The 19761-nt window shown below is 53.4% G+C and overlaps 1 protein-coding gene and 1 long non-coding RNA gene across 2 annotated transcripts in view; both read left to right on the top strand.

Moving 5' to 3' along the window:
* Window positions 1–1141: 1141 nt before the first annotated feature.
* Window positions 1142–19761, top strand: part of SLC2A1 (solute carrier family 2 member 1) — a 29886-nt gene continuing 11266 nt past the window's right edge. Inside the window, exons 1-2 of the mRNA XM_012748462.3 lie at window positions 1142–1474; window positions 13668–13763. Coding sequence (XP_012603916.1) covers window positions 1457–1474; window positions 13668–13763 — 114 coding nt within the window. The 5' untranslated portion in view covers window positions 1142–1456. The remainder of the gene's footprint in view (window positions 1475–13667; window positions 13764–19761) is intronic.
* LOC142864141 (uncharacterized) lies at window positions 3673–7153 on the top strand. The gene is made up of 2 exons (XR_012914727.1): window positions 3673–3738; window positions 5787–7153. It is a non-coding gene; the product is annotated as an uncharacterized LOC142864141 (long non-coding RNA).

The following is a 19761-nucleotide window of genomic DNA, read 5'->3' as shown; positions in this document are numbered from 1 at the left end:
AACATATCTAATCCAGGATTAGAAGAGGTAAAATCGGAGGAGACAGAGGCCCTGCAGATGGCAGGGGAGGGAAGGAGGATGAGGTGGTGGAGAAGGTGGAGTCAGCAGGACTTGGCAGCCTCTGGTCCCTGGGTGAGGAGAAAGGAGAGAGGTGACCCCAAGCTTTCCAGGCTGAGCATGGAGAAACCATAGAAATTGGAGCTATGGGGAAGGTGTGCCCAGAATGGGCCTGCCTTCCCTTCCAGGGCTCTCTGCCCAATCAGGGTGCTCCCTCAACCAGCACTGAACACATGGCCCAGGGAACTCCAGGGTCACCTGGTCAGCTCGGCCTCCCAGTTTCCAATGGGCAGTAAGCCCAGCACCTCCCCCCCCCCCCCCCCCCCCGCCATGGGGAAAGGGGCCCCCAGCCTAACTTTAGGACTTTCGCCAGAACTTTGGGCTGAGGGCCTTTCCCTTCACTGCATCTGAAGTAAGGCACTGGTCTCAAAGAAGCAATAAGGTGGAGTGAGATTTTAATAACACCATTATTAGCAAATGAGAACTTACGGACTAAGCACTTCATGAGCTTATCTGGAAATTGCAACTCTCATGATAGCACGTGAGACTGGTGTTATGAATTCCATTCACCCATAAGAAAACTGGCTCATTGGCCAGGAACTTGCCAGGATCACGCCAGGGCTAGTATACAGTCGAGCTGGTTCCAACCCAACGTTGCTTGTGTCCTTAACCATTCAGTTAACCTGCTCCCCATGTTTTTCACACTTCCGTATCACCACAGATTGACCTGAACTGTCAGAAGTAGAGGAAGGCGGCACAGAGGAGGGGATTTTAAAGCCCAGGGGAGAGGTGAGTACAGAATCCTAGCTCTTAAGCGATTCTCAGTGCTGCTCCCAGCTCTCCTTACAGCCGGGTACCAGCTCCACCATTTTGCCAGAGGAGGCCGCCGGGGCTCAGAGAGGTGTGCACACTTGCCCAGGTAACACAGCAGGCGCCCTCCCCGTCCCAGCACACGGAGAGCTGGGAGCTGGAGCAAGGCCGGCAACAGGAGCAAGGCCGCAGCCACCAGCCATCCCGCCCCCTCCTCCGCCCCTCGCCCCCTCCCCGGGAGCCCCGCCCCGGACGTTGGCGCTCACAGGCCCCGCCCCAAAGCCCTACCCACACACCCCCGGCACACGGCCGGCGCCAGCTAAAGGCTGGGGTCTTATAAACGCTACCGTCCGCGCGCTCTCGGGCAAGAGGAAGCACGGGCGAGCTTGCAGATCGCTGGCCGCGGGTCCCGGAGTGAGCGCGCCTGGGAGTGGGAGGCCCAGCGAAGCGACAGAGCGACGGGAGTCGGAGTCAGAGTCGCAGCCGGAGTCTCAGGACCGGAGCAGGAGCCTGAGCCGGAGAGCGCCGCCCGCCCGCCCGCTGCCACCCGCGCACCCGGCGCTGCCAGAGCCACCAGCGCAGCGCGGCCATGGAGCCCAGCAGCAAGGTGAGTCGCGCGCCCGCGGGCCCTCTCCGCCCGGAACAAAGGCGCGGGCCCCTGCGGACCCCTCCGCGTCCTGGGCCTCCCCAGCCGCCCGGCCGCGCTGTGCGCCCAGGGCGGGCTTCGCGCCTCTCTGAGCCTGGCTCCGCGCGGGACCTGAGCGCAGCGCCCTGCCGGGCCGGGGAGCTCGATGGGTATGGGTCGGGATCTAGCGGACGGAAGGGCCCCGCGTGCGTAATTGGCGCCCGCACTGAGTACCCGGCTTCCTTCCGGGGGCGCCGCGCCGTCCACGCGGCCCTGCGGGGGCTGGGGACACAGGCCCAGAGCGCTGCACGTCGCACACGACCTCGCTGGTGGCGGCCCTGCGCCGGCTCCTCCCGACGCGGAGGAGGGGGCCCAAGCGCGGCGCCCATTGGCTGAGCAGGCCGAGCCCCCAGCCCGGCCCCAGCCCGGGAGAGCGGAGCAGGCGGGACCGACCCGCCCCCGCTCCCGGCCTTCTGGGCCCCGCTGCTCCCCTGGCTCCCGCGCCCCTCTAGGTGCGCGGCCTGGCGCGAGTCCTGCCGGCCTCTGCACCAGCATCCCTAGGCGCCGGGGCTCGAGCGCGGGCGTGAGATGAACAGCCGGCCGCTGAGGCCTTCCCTGCCGAGCAGTGCAGGCCCCAAAGCTTTTGCCAAGTCCGGGGTAGATGTGTTCCGAGAAGGCGCGTTTCCCCGCTCGGAAGCGGCTGGGGACGCCCAGCTGGGGAGAGCACCCTGGAGGGCGGCCGCCGCGAGCGCGGGGAGCCGCGCGGGGAGCCGGGAGCTAGGAGGGGGCCCCAGGCTGGAGTTGAGCGGGAAGAGTGCACCCCGGGGGGCTTGGGGGCAGGGACTCCGGTTTCGGAGTAGATGAGGACTCTTTCTCTGTGGGCAATTAACTGCCTAGATGCGATCTCTGTCTCTCTTAAAAATCGGTAAATGGGCTTGTCCTGCAGGGGATCTCGTGACTTTTCCCCAAAGCGGTTCCTTTTCTACAAATATGTATTGAGCCCCTCCTGTGTGTAGGGCATTATCTCTCTCCTCCCTTCCTTCTTCCTCCTAGTCTAGAATATTTCCAAGCCACTTTGTTCTTTTGAAACGCTCCCTCTTATCTACTTGGATTTTTCCCCTCTCCTTAGCTGGGAAGACAAAAGGATGACCGATGACCTTTTTTTTTTTTTTACCTGGAACTCGGGGGTAGCACTGAATTCTGAACTGCGTTTCTATGGGCTGTGGAGGTGTCCAGTGGGACTGAGCGGGGTGACGCCAGGCTGTACCCTCAGCGGGAAAAGGCCCCTCCACACCTGTTGAATCCAGATGAGTTGGTTCACCCTGCCTTGTCCCTGGCTTGAGGTGAGGCCCCGGGGGCAGTTTCCCCGGAAGACTCCTGGACTGTCATAGCTGAGCCGGAACGGCGCGATTTAACTAAATAAAAATAGGGCAGGGACGCTGTTTTAGTTTGTGGCAAGGGCTGAGACCCTGGAAGTCCAAATACTGCGTTATCCCAGGGCTCCGGCAGGCCACTTCACTTCTCTCGGCCTCAGTTTCTCTACTTGCAAGATAGAGATTGCTTTTTTCACTTCCACAAGGGAAAGAACTGTATATTCAACATGTGATGCCAGATATGAGTGTTTATTTGTTGAGCGGTGAGTATTCTGCGCGGGGACAGAAGAGTGGAGGAGAAAATCAGCAGGCTCTTGGCTAAAATGCTTTTCAGTGTCATCAGCCATGTAGTCCTGCTGGTTCCTCACCAGCCTGGAGCTCAGGGAAGGAAGTAACTTTACTGAAGCCACACAGCTAGTGAGTGGCTTTTGAAGCCAGGCCTATCAAAAAGGACTTTCGTTTTTGTCTCCACCGTCTCTTTTTCACTATAGCATTTCTTGAATTTTGGGCAGAGGGGGGAGAGAGGTACCTATCTTCAAGGGTGGCCCTTGTACTAGCTGGTTCTGAATGCCATAGTGGTTCTAAATTGCTTTTCATGCAATGTTTTCCAAATTTTCCACTGTCCACCTTGTCAGTAATTTTGGAGCGCCTCCTTCCCAGTGGTTTATGTGTATTTATAAATTCATGTACATGTACTGTGATACTAGTAGATTCCATGCATACATAAAATAGAAATTTCAAAAGACAAATATGTACAAGAAAACAGTTATAGTAAATTTTTTTTTTTTTCCTAACTCCTCTACAGATCCTCTCCTTTGGAGCCTGCTGATTTAATCAGCAAGCACAGCCATTTGTGCAGGATGGTAAACTGAGGTCTGGAGAGGTGGTTTCATTTGCATAAGGTCTTAAAACCAGGTCTGTCTGGCCCTGAAGCCTTGGTTCTGCTGTGTTCCTCTTCATCTCCTAGGAACTGGGAATTGACTCACCTGACTTCCCTGTGTTCCATTGTGCTGCTCTGTAGCTTGTAGTAATGAGCTTAACTGAATCGGAAGTAGCAAGGAGACAGGTGAACTCACCTCACCTCCCGTCCCAGACAGGAGTTCACTCACGATCCCTCCTGGGGTGAGGGATCGTGAGGGCGAGGCCTGTCCCGGATATCTGACCCCACCCTTTGTGAAGAACTTGTGGCTAGTCTTGACTGTGCCCTCCAGAGAAGGAAACATCAGAAGTCCACAGGATCCCTCAGCCCCTTGGTGGCATAAAGAGCTTTTGAAGTCCTGCATATGTGGTTTTAAATTCCCAAAGTAGCTCAGTTGCCTCATCTGGAAATGATACCATTTTTCATCATTAGGATATCTGTAGAAATTCAGAAAAAAATGCAGGTATATGTCTCCATAGATTCTCCATAAATGTTCCATGCTTCCTTGGACTCCTAGGATGCATTGCACTCACCTGGGTCCAGGTGACCTGTACCTGGGCCTCAGCCTCCATCCAGAAATCTGGCATTCTGGCAGTGTAAGCTTTGGGAGAGTCAGGATTCTGGCCCATGAATATTACTTAGGTAAATCATTAAAGCTTCCACTGACTGCTCTTCCCCAGGAAAAGCTAGTCAGGAAGTGAGTAGAGATGGCACTTGGGAGAGTGCCCCACCCAGGGAGGGTCAGCTAATGTGGCTGCCCTGCCCTGGGCTTCTTTGCTTTGTTCTTTTGCCTTAGGCTTCCCACCTACCTACCTGTGACTTTCATGTCCAAGATCCTCTTGGCTGTCCCTTGAGAAAGGTATGAGTCATGATGACTTCATAGTCCAGTGACATTTGACTTTGCTAATGTCACACATTGAGCCTCCCACCCCAAAACACGCTGCCAGTCTATCCAAAGTGACAAGAAGGGATAAAGGAAAGCCACACCAGGAAGGGACCGTCCAGTCCATGGCCAGCCCTTCACTTGACAGATGGGGAAACTGAGGCCGGAGAAGGGAAGGGACTTGTCCAAAAAAAGACTACCCCAGACTTAAGGACTTTCCAAGCTCTTTCGGGGTGCAGGAGTCTAAAAGTTAGATTGGGTATAACTTGACAACTGAAACTCTTCTGTGAATGGAAACAAAACAGTAGATGTTCCCACGAAGCCATGACCTTGAAGAAGTGGCTTTCCTCAGAGTTTCCTTCTCTGTAAAATGGAGTCTCTACCCTTGGTGGTGAGACTGGCACAGGGCCCTAAATCAGGGTGGTGGCTATTTTAAGTGGAAAGACCCTCTGTGTAGCCAGTTTGGGTGTACAAACCATGCAAACAGACCCAAGACGGTCGTTGTCCTGTGCTGAGCCACCCAGGGACTCAGCCCCACTTGCCCCAAAGCCGGGTCAGCCCCAAATCCCCATAATCAGCTTGTGACTTCAAGGAGCTCAGCTTTGCCCAGTGCCTCCTGGTCACAGGGTGTCAGGGCCCAGAGGTCTACTGCACTTCTGAGGGTGCAGGCATCCAGTTCTCCCCTCCCCGCAGACTGGCAGAGCTGGGAGGCCTGGAACAAAGAGGAAAGTGTGCAGCATTGGCTTGGGGCCTGTAACCTCACCCCTTCCCCCACCTTACTCCTGGGCATAGAGGTGACAAAGCCACTCAGTCTGGTAGCCAGTGTCCCCAGGATGGCGGAGGCTGGGAAGCCTCCTGACCAAATCATGGGCTCAGAGGCTGTATCCAGGCTAGCAGGCCCAGCCCTGGCCACCCAAACAAGCCTCCAATTGTTACTTTCCTCTGAGGGAGGGGTGGAGTGGAGCCCGAGGTTCTGTTGTCCAGCCTCAAGGCCTGGCAGTAGCTGGTGTACAAACATTGGGGTTTTGCAGTGACGGGCAGGGCTCCCAGCCCCAAACCCAGGCAGAAAGAAGGCAGCGTCCACCCTCTTCATGACCTCACTGGCTTTTGCTTCCCCAGGGCCTCTGCACCCTGGAAGGGGAGAGAGTTCTTGCCAGATCCCAGCTGATGGAGCCTTTGGCAACAAGGACAGAACTGGACAGAATATCTGCCCAAATTGCCTAGCCCAGAGCTCAGGTTCCCCTGCTCTGGCATTTGGGAGCAGGGAAGAAAGGGCTCCATCAGAAACAGCTCTGCCATTTGACCTGTTGTTGGAGCTTGTGTCCTCAGCTATACTGGGATGGGGGTGCCCAGCTAGAGGAAAGAAAGAAACAGCTATCCTAGACTCCTTGAGTGCCCAGCTGTGGCCATTGTTCCTGAGGCCCTCCTGCCCCTGGCTAGGTGACCTCTTTGGCTTCCTATTGTGTGTGATAGCTTGGGGTGGCCCTCACAGCTGTGTCAAAGCTACCCCCATAAGGTCCTGGCTTCAGGTGTCCAGTGTGCTGCTATGGGCTCACCTTGCCTGCGTCCCACAGCCCTGGGTGCTGCCTATGGCACAGCCAAGAGCGCCACCACATCATGACCATGTCCATCAAGTGGTTGGAGCTGATCATGAAGTCCAGCGTCCCAGCAGTCATGACTGGCATCATGGCCATCTGTGACCTGGTGGTGGAAGTCCGCATTGCCAACTCCCTGAATGGTGACATCAGCTTCTCCAGGAGTTTCTTCCAGCTGAGCAGTGGCCTGAATGTGAGACTAAGTGGCCGGCAGCCGGCTTTGCCGTCAGCATTGTGGGGGACTCCAGAGTGCAGGGCACTGCCTGGAAGCCCAGCTGTTTGTTCCTGATCTTCGCAGCAGGGTCTCACTGTTGCCCTCACTTTCCCCACAAAGTGGCCCTCCTTGAGCCCACCAGCCACAGAATATGATCTAAAGATCACGCCCCCTCATTCCTCAATGAGCAACCTGATGCACACGCACGGGCAGTTGCCCCTCCGAAGTTGGTCTTGTGAATGAATGCACAGTGTCCTAGTCTGTCATCTGTTGGCCCTGTCCTTGCCTCTGCCTGCCCCGTGCTGTGACCATCTGGGCTCACTCGTCACTCTCCCTGCCCCCGAGCAATGAAAATGCCCACACCCATCTGGAGTGCTCTGTGTACAAAGATGAGCTAGACTGTTATATTCGTCTTCACTGGATGTTCGTTTGTAAAAGATTTGACCTATTTGTGTGTCTTCGGGGCAGCCCTCCTTCTCCCACCTATATACGTTCTTTAACTAGAGCGTTGCATTGTGGGGTTACCATTTGCTCCAAAACTTCCTTGGATGGAGCCACCCTCCCTCCAGCCCTGGGCTGCCCGGGCACTGGAAGGCAGTATACTTACTGGGCCTGCCAGGCCCGGGGAACCAATCTGTGTCCAATAAAGTTCTTAGATGTGACTGGAAAAAAAAAAATCGGGATTTTTTTGTTTGTTTGTTTAATTACAGAAGTTATAGAGCCAGTCTATAGAGAAGTATTAAAAAAAAAATGAAAGAATAAATGTCTTCCAGTTGTGAAGGTTTGGTATTTACCCTCACTGACCTCTTTTGTGCATGTGCAGATGCATGCCTATAAATGTAATGTTTGTGTAATTGGATCGCACTTTCTACGTAGTTCTGTGTGGCCCATCCTGTTCACCAGCCCCACCCTGAGAGGTAAATACTTGCAGTGTTTCTGTGCATACAAGTTCATTAACTCCCCCTTCCTTACACAAAATGTATATCGTATACCTCGTAATTCACCTTTTTTCCCCCTTAACAATTGGCCCTGGTGTTCTTTCTTAACAAGTACGTACAGATGTGTTGCATTCTTTCCAACAGCTGCATAATACTCCATTACAGGCACGTCCCACCATGATTAAGAAGTAGCGTCCCATCACCTTCTTTCTTCACACCACTTGCCACCTGATGTATGACATGTGTTTATTTTCTGCCCTGGCCCACAACTAAAATATCAAGTTCCATAGGCAGGATTTGGTTTAGTTTATCACTGAATCCCATTGTCTAGGGTAGTGTCAGGAACATGCATTCAGGCATCATCTTTGCTTAGGAATATGATTTATTCTTAGAAAATCTTCTCTTTTGGAGAACTGAAGCTTTAGGGGAAGGGACTTTTTTAAAGTGACATAAATAGAGGATCTAGGGCTTAAGTGTGTCTGCTGAGAGTGTCAGTGACTAATGCATATGCCCAGTCTTATCTAATTAATTTTATGTTAGTTTTAAGTAGTGCCCATCTTGCCACCAAATTTGTGCCTTCTCAGGAGTGTCCGTTTCTGCAAGATCCAGGTCCTGCTTCAAGGCCCTCGCACACAGCCCACGGAGCCAGTCATTTACATTGAACACCCCCTTGTAGGATGCACATCTTCTCCGTTATTTAAGGAGGATGATTTTGTTTTGCCTAGAAGGCTTTGGAAATCCGGCGCAGCTCATGCATTGGGTCTGCACATGGCAGCTCAGGGCACCTGGGGCTTAAAGCAGAGATTGACCAACTTTTTCTGTTAAGGGCCAGATAGTAAATATTGTCAGCTTTGTGGGCCATATGGTGTCTGTCTGCCCCAGCCACGCAGCTTTGCCGTTGTAACACAAAAGCATCTATAAATAATAAATAAACAAATGAATGTGGCTGTGTTCCAATAAAATTTCATTAATGGTCACTGAAATTTGAATTTAATGTAATTTTTACATATCCTAATATGTTAGATGATGTATTCCCCCCACCCCCAAGACACTTAAAAATGTAAAACTCATCCTGGCAGGTTGGGTTTGGCCCATGGAGCGTAGTTGGCCAGCCTTGGCTTGGAGCAAAATGCAGCAAAGTGTCCCAAAGGACAAGAGCTTGAGCCTGGGCTGTCTCAGCTCAGAGTGGGCAAGGCTCAGACAGCTGCTGGAATGGAGTTTGACCTACATAGAAACCACTAGGTAGAAACCTTGTTTCCTTCAGGACCAGCACCCGGAAGCAAGGAGGGGAGGACATGAACAGGAAGGGCATAGAATTTGGCTTCAGAGACCCTCAGCTCGAAGCCGAGAGCCCTCTGGTTATGCGCTTTTCCCTGTCTGACCCTCCCATGTTCTCATCTGTGAAGTGGGAGCGCTCTCTATCCCAGAGCTTGTTGTGGTGGTTAAATCAGGATGTGTGAGCAGCCTTGGCAGGGTGCCTAGTGCATAGCGGTGCAGCTGATAAATGCCTCAGGGCCTCCGTGGGGTACCGGGAGGCTGGGTCAAGCAAGAGCCTTGACATCATTGGAAGGCTCGAAGGAAATGGCTTCCAGGGTAGTCAGTGCCTGAGGTCACCCAAAGGTCAGGCTTCCCACTGTCAGCCCATCACTTTTCTTTTTGAAAAGACTTGGCAGGATGGAAGGGGTCAGAGGGGAAAACGCCAGGCTAGGACACTAAGGAACTCAAGTCCTAGCCCTGGCTTTTGTCTGCTGGGTGTCCAGGGCACCTGCCCTCTGCCCTCAGGCTGCCCATTTGTCAAAGGAGGGTGTAAGAACAGTCTGAAATTCGTTGAGCTGCTTTCTTTGTTCAAATGAAATCTTAGAAAAGAAACATACACACAATAGATAACAAGAGAGCTGTCCTGGATCAGGTAAGCCCATGTCCCATGCTCTGGGGCACCTCAGGAAACTGGTGAGCAGTGGGGGAGGACAAGATGGAGTGACATCTGGACTCAGCCAGCTCTGGGCCCCTCCTCTAACCAGGAACACTCTGAGTGGCAGAGGGCCACGTGCCCTCCCTCTGCCAATATTGACTGTAGTGCTAAAGGGCCGTGCTGTGCACACGGTCAAAAGGCCATGGCGTGTGGCAAGTTATGCGATGTGGCCAGGGCCATCTGGCGTCCCACTGTGTGGGAGGAGAGGTCCTTGAAGCCAACACCTTGTTGATAGCTTCCTGGAAGACAGTGCTCTTGGTGGGCCTCAGGAACCCCAGAGTTGGGATGGGAGGGCGAGGAGTAGGGGTGTGCGATAGCATCCTCTCTGCTGGACCCTGAACCCAGGCGCTTGCTGAACCAAGAGGCCCGTGGCACTCCTAGGAGAGTCCAGATTGGAGCTCAGGCTGTCTGACTTCAAAGGTCTTTCCTCAACAGACAGCCCTGTGGGCTTGGAGTGGAGGGTTTTGGGTGGTACTGTTAGCCTGTTTCCACCTCCCAGAGCTCTGATGTTCCAGCACTCATCAGAGGTTGGATAAATAGCTGAGTTAGGGTGAACACCAGTTTGGCAAAACCAATACACACGAGACCAGTTTTGCCCAGAAGCTAAATTGAGAAATGATGGGTTTTGTATTGCAATTAGTCTGTGCTGGCCCCTCCCTGGGTACTCTGGCTGCACAAATGGTAAGACCCAGGTCCCATTCTTGAGTTCGCAGTTGGAGTGGCAGATGGGTATTGAGCTTTAGACTGCAGAGGACATAGCACAGCAAGGCCTGGAAGAACATGGAATATTCTAGAAGATAGCCCCATCCTCAGGGGATGGTGATGGGCTGCTGGGGGGAAATTGCCCAATTCTGGGCCCTACATTGTTCCCCCCCTCTAAAAAATGGCTTCCACAAGAAAAGCACAAGCTGTGGGGTTTATACCTCTTTAAATCATCACCAACTAGTCCATTAGCTTGACACCTAAATAAATACCTGTTGAATGAATGTACCTCATTCCTGTGGGTCAGTTCCAGCCATGGGCTGGAGGGGGCAGATGGTGCTGTGGTGGCCCCAATCCAGGGTGGCTTGCTATCCTTCCTTGATTCAGCGAACACTTGTCATGGGAACTCTGCCAATCTCCACGAGGGGCACCAATACAGACAAACCTGGGTCATCTGATTCCAAGTCCAGCAATAGTCAAGCTGGCTGTGGTGGGTGCAGGGGCTGGGAGGTGGGGGCATGGCTATGTGACTGGCCTTGGTGCCGTGTGCCTGTAGAGAAGCTGGAGCTGTTCCCCTCCCCCCGCACTTCACACTGAGCCACACCGAGCACCCTGTTTCTTAACCTGGCCGATCGGCCCTGTTTCTTCCCCCTGCACATACTGTTCTGTCTACCTAGAATGTAGCCTTGCCACTGCTTTCCCACTTGGCAGTCTCCCCACCTGTCCTTCAAGGCCCAGCTCCAATGTCACCCCTAGGAACCCATTTTTGATTGTCCCCAGGCAAAGTCAGAAGTCTCTCTCTCCAGGGCACCCACCATGCCTCATCCACCCCCCTGCTGAAGTCCAGACCACACCAGCCTCCCCACTGGCCCCCCCACAGACCCCTTCCGTGATGTCAGGACTGGGGCCTGTTTTGGCCAGGGCGCCAGCTCAAGCTCGGGGCCTGGGGCATGGGTCACTGAGTACGTTAGTGAGTCCTACTGCCGCAGCCTGCCCGGGTAGATGTGCATACAACCAGCGCATGGGTGGGCAGGTTCTCTAAAGTGCAGTTTGACCTTGACCTGCCAGTGGCAGAGTCCAGCAGAGGGGTTTGTCCTTGGCTCCTGGCAGCCTGCCCCGCCAGAGGCTACCCTTGAGCAGCTGCTCAGCGAGGCCCCCAGAGTGACTTCAGATGCCCAAGAACATCAGAGCTGGGCTCAGATAACACGGGGCCTGTAATAATACTACCCACCTCACGCGGCCACTGCCTTGGTGTCATCTGCTCATGCTCTGCCAGAGTCATTTTTGCCAGATCCATGGAGCATCTGTATTATTTTTCACTTAACATTTTATTTAAATTGCTTTGTTCTAAGTAATATGAAACCATAAGGCTTATAAAAAATTTATTTTGAATAGATCTGTTCACATGGTTCAGAATTCAAAAGCAGTGCAAAAGGACATAAAATAAAGTTTCCTTTTCACCCTGCCCCAAGCCACCCAGGTCCCCCAAGGTACAATGTTACCTTTCCTGTGCATTCTTTTAAGTAGATGTATATGTCCTCCCCTATCCCCCAGTCAGCTTTTTTTTCTTACACAAAGGTGTAAGAGCACATACAACTACCTTTACTTAACACTATAATGTGGAGAGTGTTCCAAATCAATACATACATACAGAGCTTTATTCTGATGTATTCCGTTATATAACCATAATACATTTTTTAAAATTATGAGTTTGCATTGCTCGTTTTTTGTCTATTCTAATGTGTACTAGAGAAATGCAGTATATATTTTGCATAAGTATCAAGCTCTGGACAACCCCAAGCTAATGCATGCAACTCCCCAGACAGAATGCCCAGCACATGTTGGGGTCCAAGAGTCACTGTCTCTTGAGCCCTCTTGGCAGTGCTCAGTGCCTGACCACAGGCTCTCACTTCATCCCAGTGTTCACCCTGAGAGTTAGGCCTGGCCCAGTGCATGGCTGGCGCCCACCAGAGATTTGTCAGGTGCTCACAGCCCACTCAGAACCAACAGCCCTGGGTCCAAGTGCTCCCCAGAGAGTTGAGAGAAGGGAGACTTCCAGGGCTGCACCAGGGCATGGGGGGGGGGGGCGCAGGTAAGGGGGGTATCTTTTGAGTTGGACAGTAAAGAGCAGGATTTAGAACACAGCCCCTTATGGGACAAGGAAAGCCCAGTGTATAGGACGACTATCCAGAGGCTGGCCAAGGAGGGGCCAGGTAGACAGTAGTGGGAAGGAAGGACCCAGCACTGACATGTGGCTTCTAGAGAACGAAAAGACCATACCAGGAATATGTCTGATGAACAGCTACGCCCAGGGCTATCTATGGTGATCTTGAAGTCAGGGCTGCTTCCGGGTTCCACTTTCTGGGTAGGGAAACCAAGGCTCAGGGACCCATGGCCAGGACGCGGCCAAGCTGAGACTTCCCTCTCCACCTGCAGTGCCCAGCCTGGTGTGGTGCACGTAGGGAATGCCAGTCAGTCGCTTCTTTGGTGTGCCTACTCCAGCTCCATTCTGCCACAGCCAGTTAAGGGCTTGTCTAATGTCACATTTCTTGGCTTCCTCATATTAAAAGCTGGAAAGAGTCCAACAAGGCAGACACCTGGCTGGCCTCTCACTCACCTGTGGGTAAGCAGGGCCCTTGGCCTACTGGCTCCTTCCCTTCTGCCTCACACCCTCAGCCTCCAGGTGATAGAGGCAAACCACCCTTTTCCTCCCCAGCCCTTTGCCTATTGGAAGCACCTTGGCCCAACACTCTTACTCACCTTGTGTGTACTTTTCCAAAGCACATTCCTACCTGGTATGTCATCTGTGTTCAGATAACCTTGGGAAGCTCATGGCTTAGGGATGACTGCCATGAGGGGCACTGGGTTGGGAGTCCAGAGCCCTGAGCCCAGCCATGGCCCTGTTCCCTAAAGGAACTGGAACCTGGCTCTCCCTCTCAGGGCTCAGTCCTTTGCTCTGTGAACAGTGGGAAGGAAAGGGCAAGGTGGGACCACATCTCCAATGCTGACAAGTGTGGCTATTCCTGTTTTGCAGATAAGCAAATAGAGCATGGGGGGAGGAGTGGTGCAAGGGTGACATAGCCTGCAGGGATTCACAGAGCAAACAGGCAGACAGGCTGGAATCAGAAGCCAGCACCTTCTGTTCCAAATCCTGGGCACTTCCCCCCAGCTGTGCTGCTCCTACCATATAATATGGCTCCCTTTGCATAGGAAGGTTTGTTCCTGGGCCTCCCAGTCACAGAGTCTATAGTCACATGGAGCCCTGGCATGGCTCCAGCAGTGTAATGAGACCCCAGAGAATCCAAGACCTCTCCCTCTCTAGCCAGGACCGGGCTACAGAGAGAGAACCCCACTTTCCTTCTCTCCCCAGGAAAAGATCTGGCCAGCCAGTGTCTAGAAGTCAGCTGGGCTGGTTTGGGCACCTAAGGTCAGGAAGTAGTCAGATTTCCTGGGAGAAGGATTGGTGCAGTGCCATCAGCCAGACAAGATATCTGAACATCAGAACCTGCCAGCCTAGCCCTGCCCTGTAGCCACCTGGGCCCAGACACGCCTGTAACAGTGTGGTGTGTTTCTTTGCAGAAGCTGACGGGTCGCCTCATGCTGGCGGTGGGAGGGGCAGTGCTTGGCTCCTTGCAGTTTGGCTACAACACTGGAGTCATCAATGCCCCCCAGAAGGTGAGTACCATGTCATCCTTGGCTAATGGACACCAGCTTGGTCTGCTGCATACCACACACGCCCACATACTCATGCTGCCACCTGGGTGTCAGAGTCTCACTTACATCAGCTCACCGTCTGCCCCTGTAGCCAATTTTCTGGCCCAGACCATATCAGAGACTCTGGGCTTTGGCCTTGAAATCTTGGGGCTGCAGAATTCTAGAATCTCAGGGGCCATAGAATCTTGGGGTCTTTTTTTTTTTTTTTTTTTTTTTTTGAGACAGAGTCTCACTTTGTTGCCCGGGCTAGAGTGAGTGCCGTGGCGTCAGCCTAGCTCACAGCAACCTCAAACTCCTGGGCTCAAGCGATCCTACTGCCTTAGCCTCCCGAGTAGCTGGGACTGCAGGCACGCACCACCATGCCTGGCTCATTTTTTCTAGATATTTTTAGTTGTTCAGCTAATTTCTTCCTATTTTTTTAGTAGAGACGGGGTCTCACTCTTGCTCAGGCTGGTCTCGAACTCCTGAGCTCCACCCATCTGCCCGCCTCTGCCTCCCAGAGTGCTAGGATTACAGGCGTGAGCCACCATGCCCAGCCGAATCTTGGGGTCTTTATTATAGGTCCTCTTGACCAGCTTCCCACCCAGTACAGACATTTATACTAAGCAAAGCAACGCTCCGTATAATGAGGCTGCATTTCTACGGCACTCTGGGGCTGCAGCGGGCTATCGTGATGCTCATCTCACTTGATGCTCCCTGCAGCATGCCCCAGCAGGTGGGCAGGTGGGCAGGTGGGCAACAGTCACCACTCCCGGCCTGCAGGTAAGGAAAATGGCCAGAGAGAAGAAAGCTGCCCAACATCACCCAGCTAGTCAGAGATAAGAGCTAGAAACCAACACCTGCCTCCAGGTGGTCTTTGAGCCTGTGCTCCCCCCCCCCCAGTACACTCCCTCGTAAGGCATCCAATTCTAGTTAGAACTGCGTCCTCTGCCCAGGCCCTGTGCCAGTCACAGCGAAAATGGCGTCTTGCCCCAGGGAACCGCAGGGGGTGGAGGTTCGTGCTGACTTCCTTCTCCCCACAGTGCATCCCAGATCTGTCCTTACTTGTTTACTTGAAAGGGGACTGGAAGGGACCCAGACAATGTCCTCCAGCCCAGCATACTTGCTTTAGGGGGGAGAGAAGAAGAAAAAGGAGATGGGGATGGCAGAAAAGGAAACTGTGACAGAGTCTTTCCTCTGTACCAGGCATTTTGCATGTGCTTATGAGGTTGGGCAGTGATTTCCATTTTAAAGACCAGGAAACTGAGACCTAAGCTGATGAAATGACCAGAAGGCCCAAGGTCATATAGCTATTGAATAGTGGAGTCAGAAGCCAAGCGTTGTTGTTTCCACAGCCTCAGGCTGTCTTCCTAACCAACTGCCTCATCTGCGTAAAAGTCTGTACCCTCCCAGGGAGGCCAAAATGAGAAGGGGCAGTCCTCCTGGCAGGACCACATTCACTGTCCAGACGGGCAAGGCTAGAAAGTGAGTGCGGCTGGCTCCTGGGGGTCAAGGGCCTTGGGGGGGGGGGAGCAGTGTCTGCAGTCAGAGCTGGGCTTCTTCCAAATAGGCAGAGGGTGGCTGTGGGGGCCACGCCTAACCCCGAGGAGCAGGTCACCAGGAAGGCTTGGCCTGCTGAGTCATGCTCAGCTGCAGTGGAGGTGACAGGACTTTTCCAAGTTCGTCTGGCATGGTGACTGTGGGCCCATGCTTGGAACAACCCTGAGCCCTGCTTTGCTAAGGGCTCTGGACAGCTCTTGCTAAAGTGTCTGCTTCGGAGCTGGTCCCCTTTGGGAATCCGTACAGGTGGAAAGTCTGCAAGAGAGACTGGGAAGAAAAAGGGAGGTTGAGCTCTCCATCTTGGTTGCACATTGGGGTCCCCTAGACACCCTCGGATTCTGATTTAATTGGTCTGGGATACTGTTTGGGCATTTGAATTTAAAAGCTTCCCAACTAAATCTAATGTGCAGCTGAAGCTGAGAGCTAGAGAGCTACTGGGTTTGGTGGTATCTCGACTGTGATTACATAGTGAGTTCGTGACAGAACTAGGACTCTGAGGTCAGGATAGAGGAGGTGTTTTCAAAAACAGAACAGGAGCTCATTCCTCGTTAGTATATTGGTGAGTATCCCCGCCTGTCAGAAACAGAACAGGGTTTGGGTGAGCAGGGGGCCTGCAATGGTGGGAGGGAAATGCCCCAGGAGAGAAAGCCTGGCATGCGGTAAAGGGTGAATGGTTTGATGTGTCACTAAGGTGGACAGCAGGGGAGCAAGGTCAGCCAGAGCCAAACCACAAAGAGCCTCGTGGGCGCGGCATGGTGCAATCAGAAGGGACATATGGGCACCAGCATGGGGCCGAGCTAGGGAGTGTGGACTTCAGCATGAGGACACTAGGGTCCTCCTGGGAAGGACAGGCATGATGAAACCTGCATTTTAGGAAAGTGATTCATGCATCTGGTATGGTGGGGTGGATCTGGGTGTGAGATGAGAGACAGGGAAACCAGTGAGAAAGCTGCTGTTGCACTAGTGACATAAAACAAACGTTCAGAGGGGGAATGGCCAGGGTTCGGTCATCAGTTCAGTGTGAGGATGAAAAAGGGGTTCAAGAATGGCTCCTAGGTTTCTGGCATTGGTGATATGTGGCATCGAGGAGGAGCGGATAGGTGGCCATGGCATGTGCAGGAATTGAGGTTTGGGCAGCACAGCTGGGATGTGTGCGTGAGTCTGTTTCTTAGAGGCCGGCTAGAGAAAAGTCGAGAGCCGGTCACTGGTATCCAAACAGGAGTGGAGGGAGATTCCTCAGGAGACTATGAGGAATAAAAAGAGAAATAAAGATCAAGCCCCCAGAAAACATCCCCACTGCTAGAAGAGGACTCCAGGTAGAAGAGCTGATATCTCCAAAACCAGGAGATGAGACCCCTGCAAGACAAAGGGAGAATGGAAGCTCTTGGAGGGCGGGTATTTGATTCCTGTACTCCTGTGTCCTTGGTGCCTGGAACGGTGCCTGTCACAGTAACTGGCGCGTAGTGGATGGTGAGTGGATGAACGAAGGGAAGGAAGCTGCCCGGTGCCCCAGAGGCTGCACCGGACGGACGCCCTCCGCATTGCCAAGTGCAGAGAGGGGCTTTCAGCCGCTTAGACCAACCGATGGCACCGCGTGGGCAGAAACCTCGCTGCAGTGGGTTGAAGAGCGAGAGGTGGACGGGGAAGCTTAGAGACGGCCCTTCCACGGAGGCATCACGGAAGTTGGTAGAGAAGGGAGAAGAGGTGAGGGGAGTAGGAGGGCTGTGTAGGATTTTTTTGAAATGAAGACTTTGTTTTTAAACATGTTGGGGAGAATTAGCAGAGGAGGACAGAGTGAGGATAAGGAAGTAGGGGTGGGTCCTTGAGGCAGGTGGAGCAGAGGGAGGGGCTGCCTTTGGCCTGGGGGGACTAAGAGACTCCTAAAGATGTTGGAAAGTCAGAGATGATGTTCTCAACCCTGGGGCCTCCCTTCTAATCAGAAGTAAGCAAGAGGTTAGCACTGCGGGAAGATGGGTGGAACCGCTGACCAGGGCGTCATAGAAGGGCTGGTGTGCAGCACAAAGGGCCCAGCTGAGGCTGTCACCTGCATTTATAGGAGCCTTGGTGGCACCTGTCCAAAGGTTGCTATAGAAACCAGCCTCTGCAGACCGAAGCTAGAGACATGAGCAGCCAGAAGTAAGAGCACATGCTGAAATCTAACGGCGTTTCCGGGGCGAGCACTGGGGCACTCAGTCTGTTTACTTTTGCACTTTACAAACACTCCTCACAAGCCTGGCCGTAGCTTTTCCAACCAGAAGCAGATTAGAAATGATAAATTTAACATGTAAAGAGAGGACAGAAGGGCTCAAGAGTAAGAAACGCAAGTGCAGCTCAGAGCCAACATGTAGTAATAGGACATAGTGACCATGGTGCCAGGCAGGTGCTGAAGGCATGTCCCAGGACGCACAGGGAATTGACTCAGCCAACACTGCCATTCGACCAGCGCTCACTGGGACATCCACTCTGTGCCAGGCACTGGCCTAGACAGTGGCGGGAGTATCGCTGGCCCCCAGGGAGCTGCCTCAGACTTGGTCTAAGCCAGGCCCTGGCCCTGCCCTCAAGGACTCACCATCTAGTGTAGGGGGAGGGACCCCTGGGATCTCGCGGGGAAAGCCAGAGTGTAATTGATGGAGGCTTCAAGGTGCTGTGAGAGCAAATGGGGAACAACTGTTGGTGGGCTGGGAGTGATGGGAGAGACAGGAAGGGCTTCGTCAAGGACTTGGCAGCCGAACTAGACCTTGAGGGCTGAGTTGGCCTCACGGGGAAGGAGGGGCAGATGTCCAGGCAGTGGGAACGGCTTGTGCAAAGATGCAGTGGCCTGAAGTGTTCCGCTAATGTAGAATTGCCAACTGCCTGCCCTGGGCACGCCAACTTCCCTGTCTTTTGGGGAGAACTTCTCTTAGAAAACAGCATTGGGTTGCCTACTCTCGAGAAGAGACTGCCGCACGAATGGTAAGGATGCCAGTTCTGCTGTTAATTACCAGAAGTGTGTTCTCTTCCATAAAACAGACCCCAAAGGGCTTCCTCCTGGAAGTGGTTAATTAATCATAATATTATCTTAGATGTTTACAGAGCACCTCCCCATAAATTATCTCCTCACAGCAGCCCTACCAGGTGGGTGGAGCTGAGATTACCTTCCCCCGCTCATAAATGAGAAAACTGAGGCCAGATGAGGCCACCTGGAGAGTGAGGCCGAGCTAGAGGTAGGCTCCAGGTCTCAGGCTGCCCCTGTCCCTGCCCATACTGAGCAAAGAAGACCTCCCTCTCCCCAGTGGAGGGGGAAGGAGGCGGGAGAGGCGAGCCCAGCCACGGAGGGAACGAATTCATGAACGAGGGTGTCATGACTGCCATACTGGGCTGGTCCAAGCACTGCCTCTCCCCTCCCTAAATGGCTGAGCTGCCAACAGAGATGACTAACAGCCATTGAGAAACAGTGAAGTCCTGGCCAAGGGACAGTGTCAGACGTGTCTGAGAATAAGGAATCCTCAGAACCCAGAGAATGTGGGCTTGAAGGGGCCTGATGGGCCCATTGGCTCAACTCTCCTTGTTTGCTGGAGGAACCTTGTCCACAGAGGAGGTGCGGTCTGGTCTACCCAAGACGACCCAGCTTGGTGAGCGAAGGAACTGAAAGGGGCTGGAGGCGAGACCCGCCTCCCAAACCAAGCCCTCTGTCCCCTTGGGCTGAGCTGGGCTCTGGGCTCCAGGCAGCCTTTCCTTATCTCTTCTACATCCAAAGAGTTCTGGGTCCCCTCTCCCCTTCACCCACCGCCACTACCACAAACCCTTACAGCTTACTTCCTGTGTGCCAGGCATCGTTATACCTGCTTTAGAAACAGTAATTCAGTTGTTCCTCTTAATAGTCCCATTAGGTAGACACCATAATCCCTGTTTTATAAGAAACTGGGGCACAGAGATGTTTAGCAATTAAGCTGAGAACACACAGCTAGTAAGCGACAAAGCTAGGATTTGAATTCAAGGAGTGTGGCTCCAGTCTGTGCCCTAGACCCCTTTGGAAGGTGGGCACAGTCAGAGAGGGGGACCTAAACACCCTTTCACACACCTACAGCTGCCACCCAGCTGGCCCTTGTGCTCCGACTTCAGAGCTGAATCAAGCTCAGTCATGTACAGACATCTCAACAGTTTCCCACACACATTGCACAACTCTTGCACCATCACACCCTGTCACAGTCACATCATCCCTAAGCCCCTTCTGGCTTGTTAGTAAGTTAGTGTCGACTGTACTCCAGCCCAGGACACAGGCGAGTCAGAGCATCTCCACGCTGAAGTTTAGTCGTGAGGGAGCACGTGTGCCTCACAGTTAGCTTTTGCAGGGCAGTGGTGGACATGTGGCCGGGAACAGTGGAGCAGAGGAGGAGGAGGGAGAAGGTAGTTGGCCGACAGAGCAGGGTTTCTCAACCTT

The sequence above is a fragment of the Microcebus murinus genome, chromosome 2 (genome assembly GCF_040939455.1).
Source record: "Microcebus murinus isolate Inina chromosome 2, M.murinus_Inina_mat1.0, whole genome shotgun sequence".
NCBI classification, from domain to species: domain Eukaryota; kingdom Metazoa; phylum Chordata; class Mammalia; order Primates; family Cheirogaleidae; genus Microcebus; species Microcebus murinus.
This window is presented reverse-complemented; position numbering and strand designations above follow the sequence as displayed.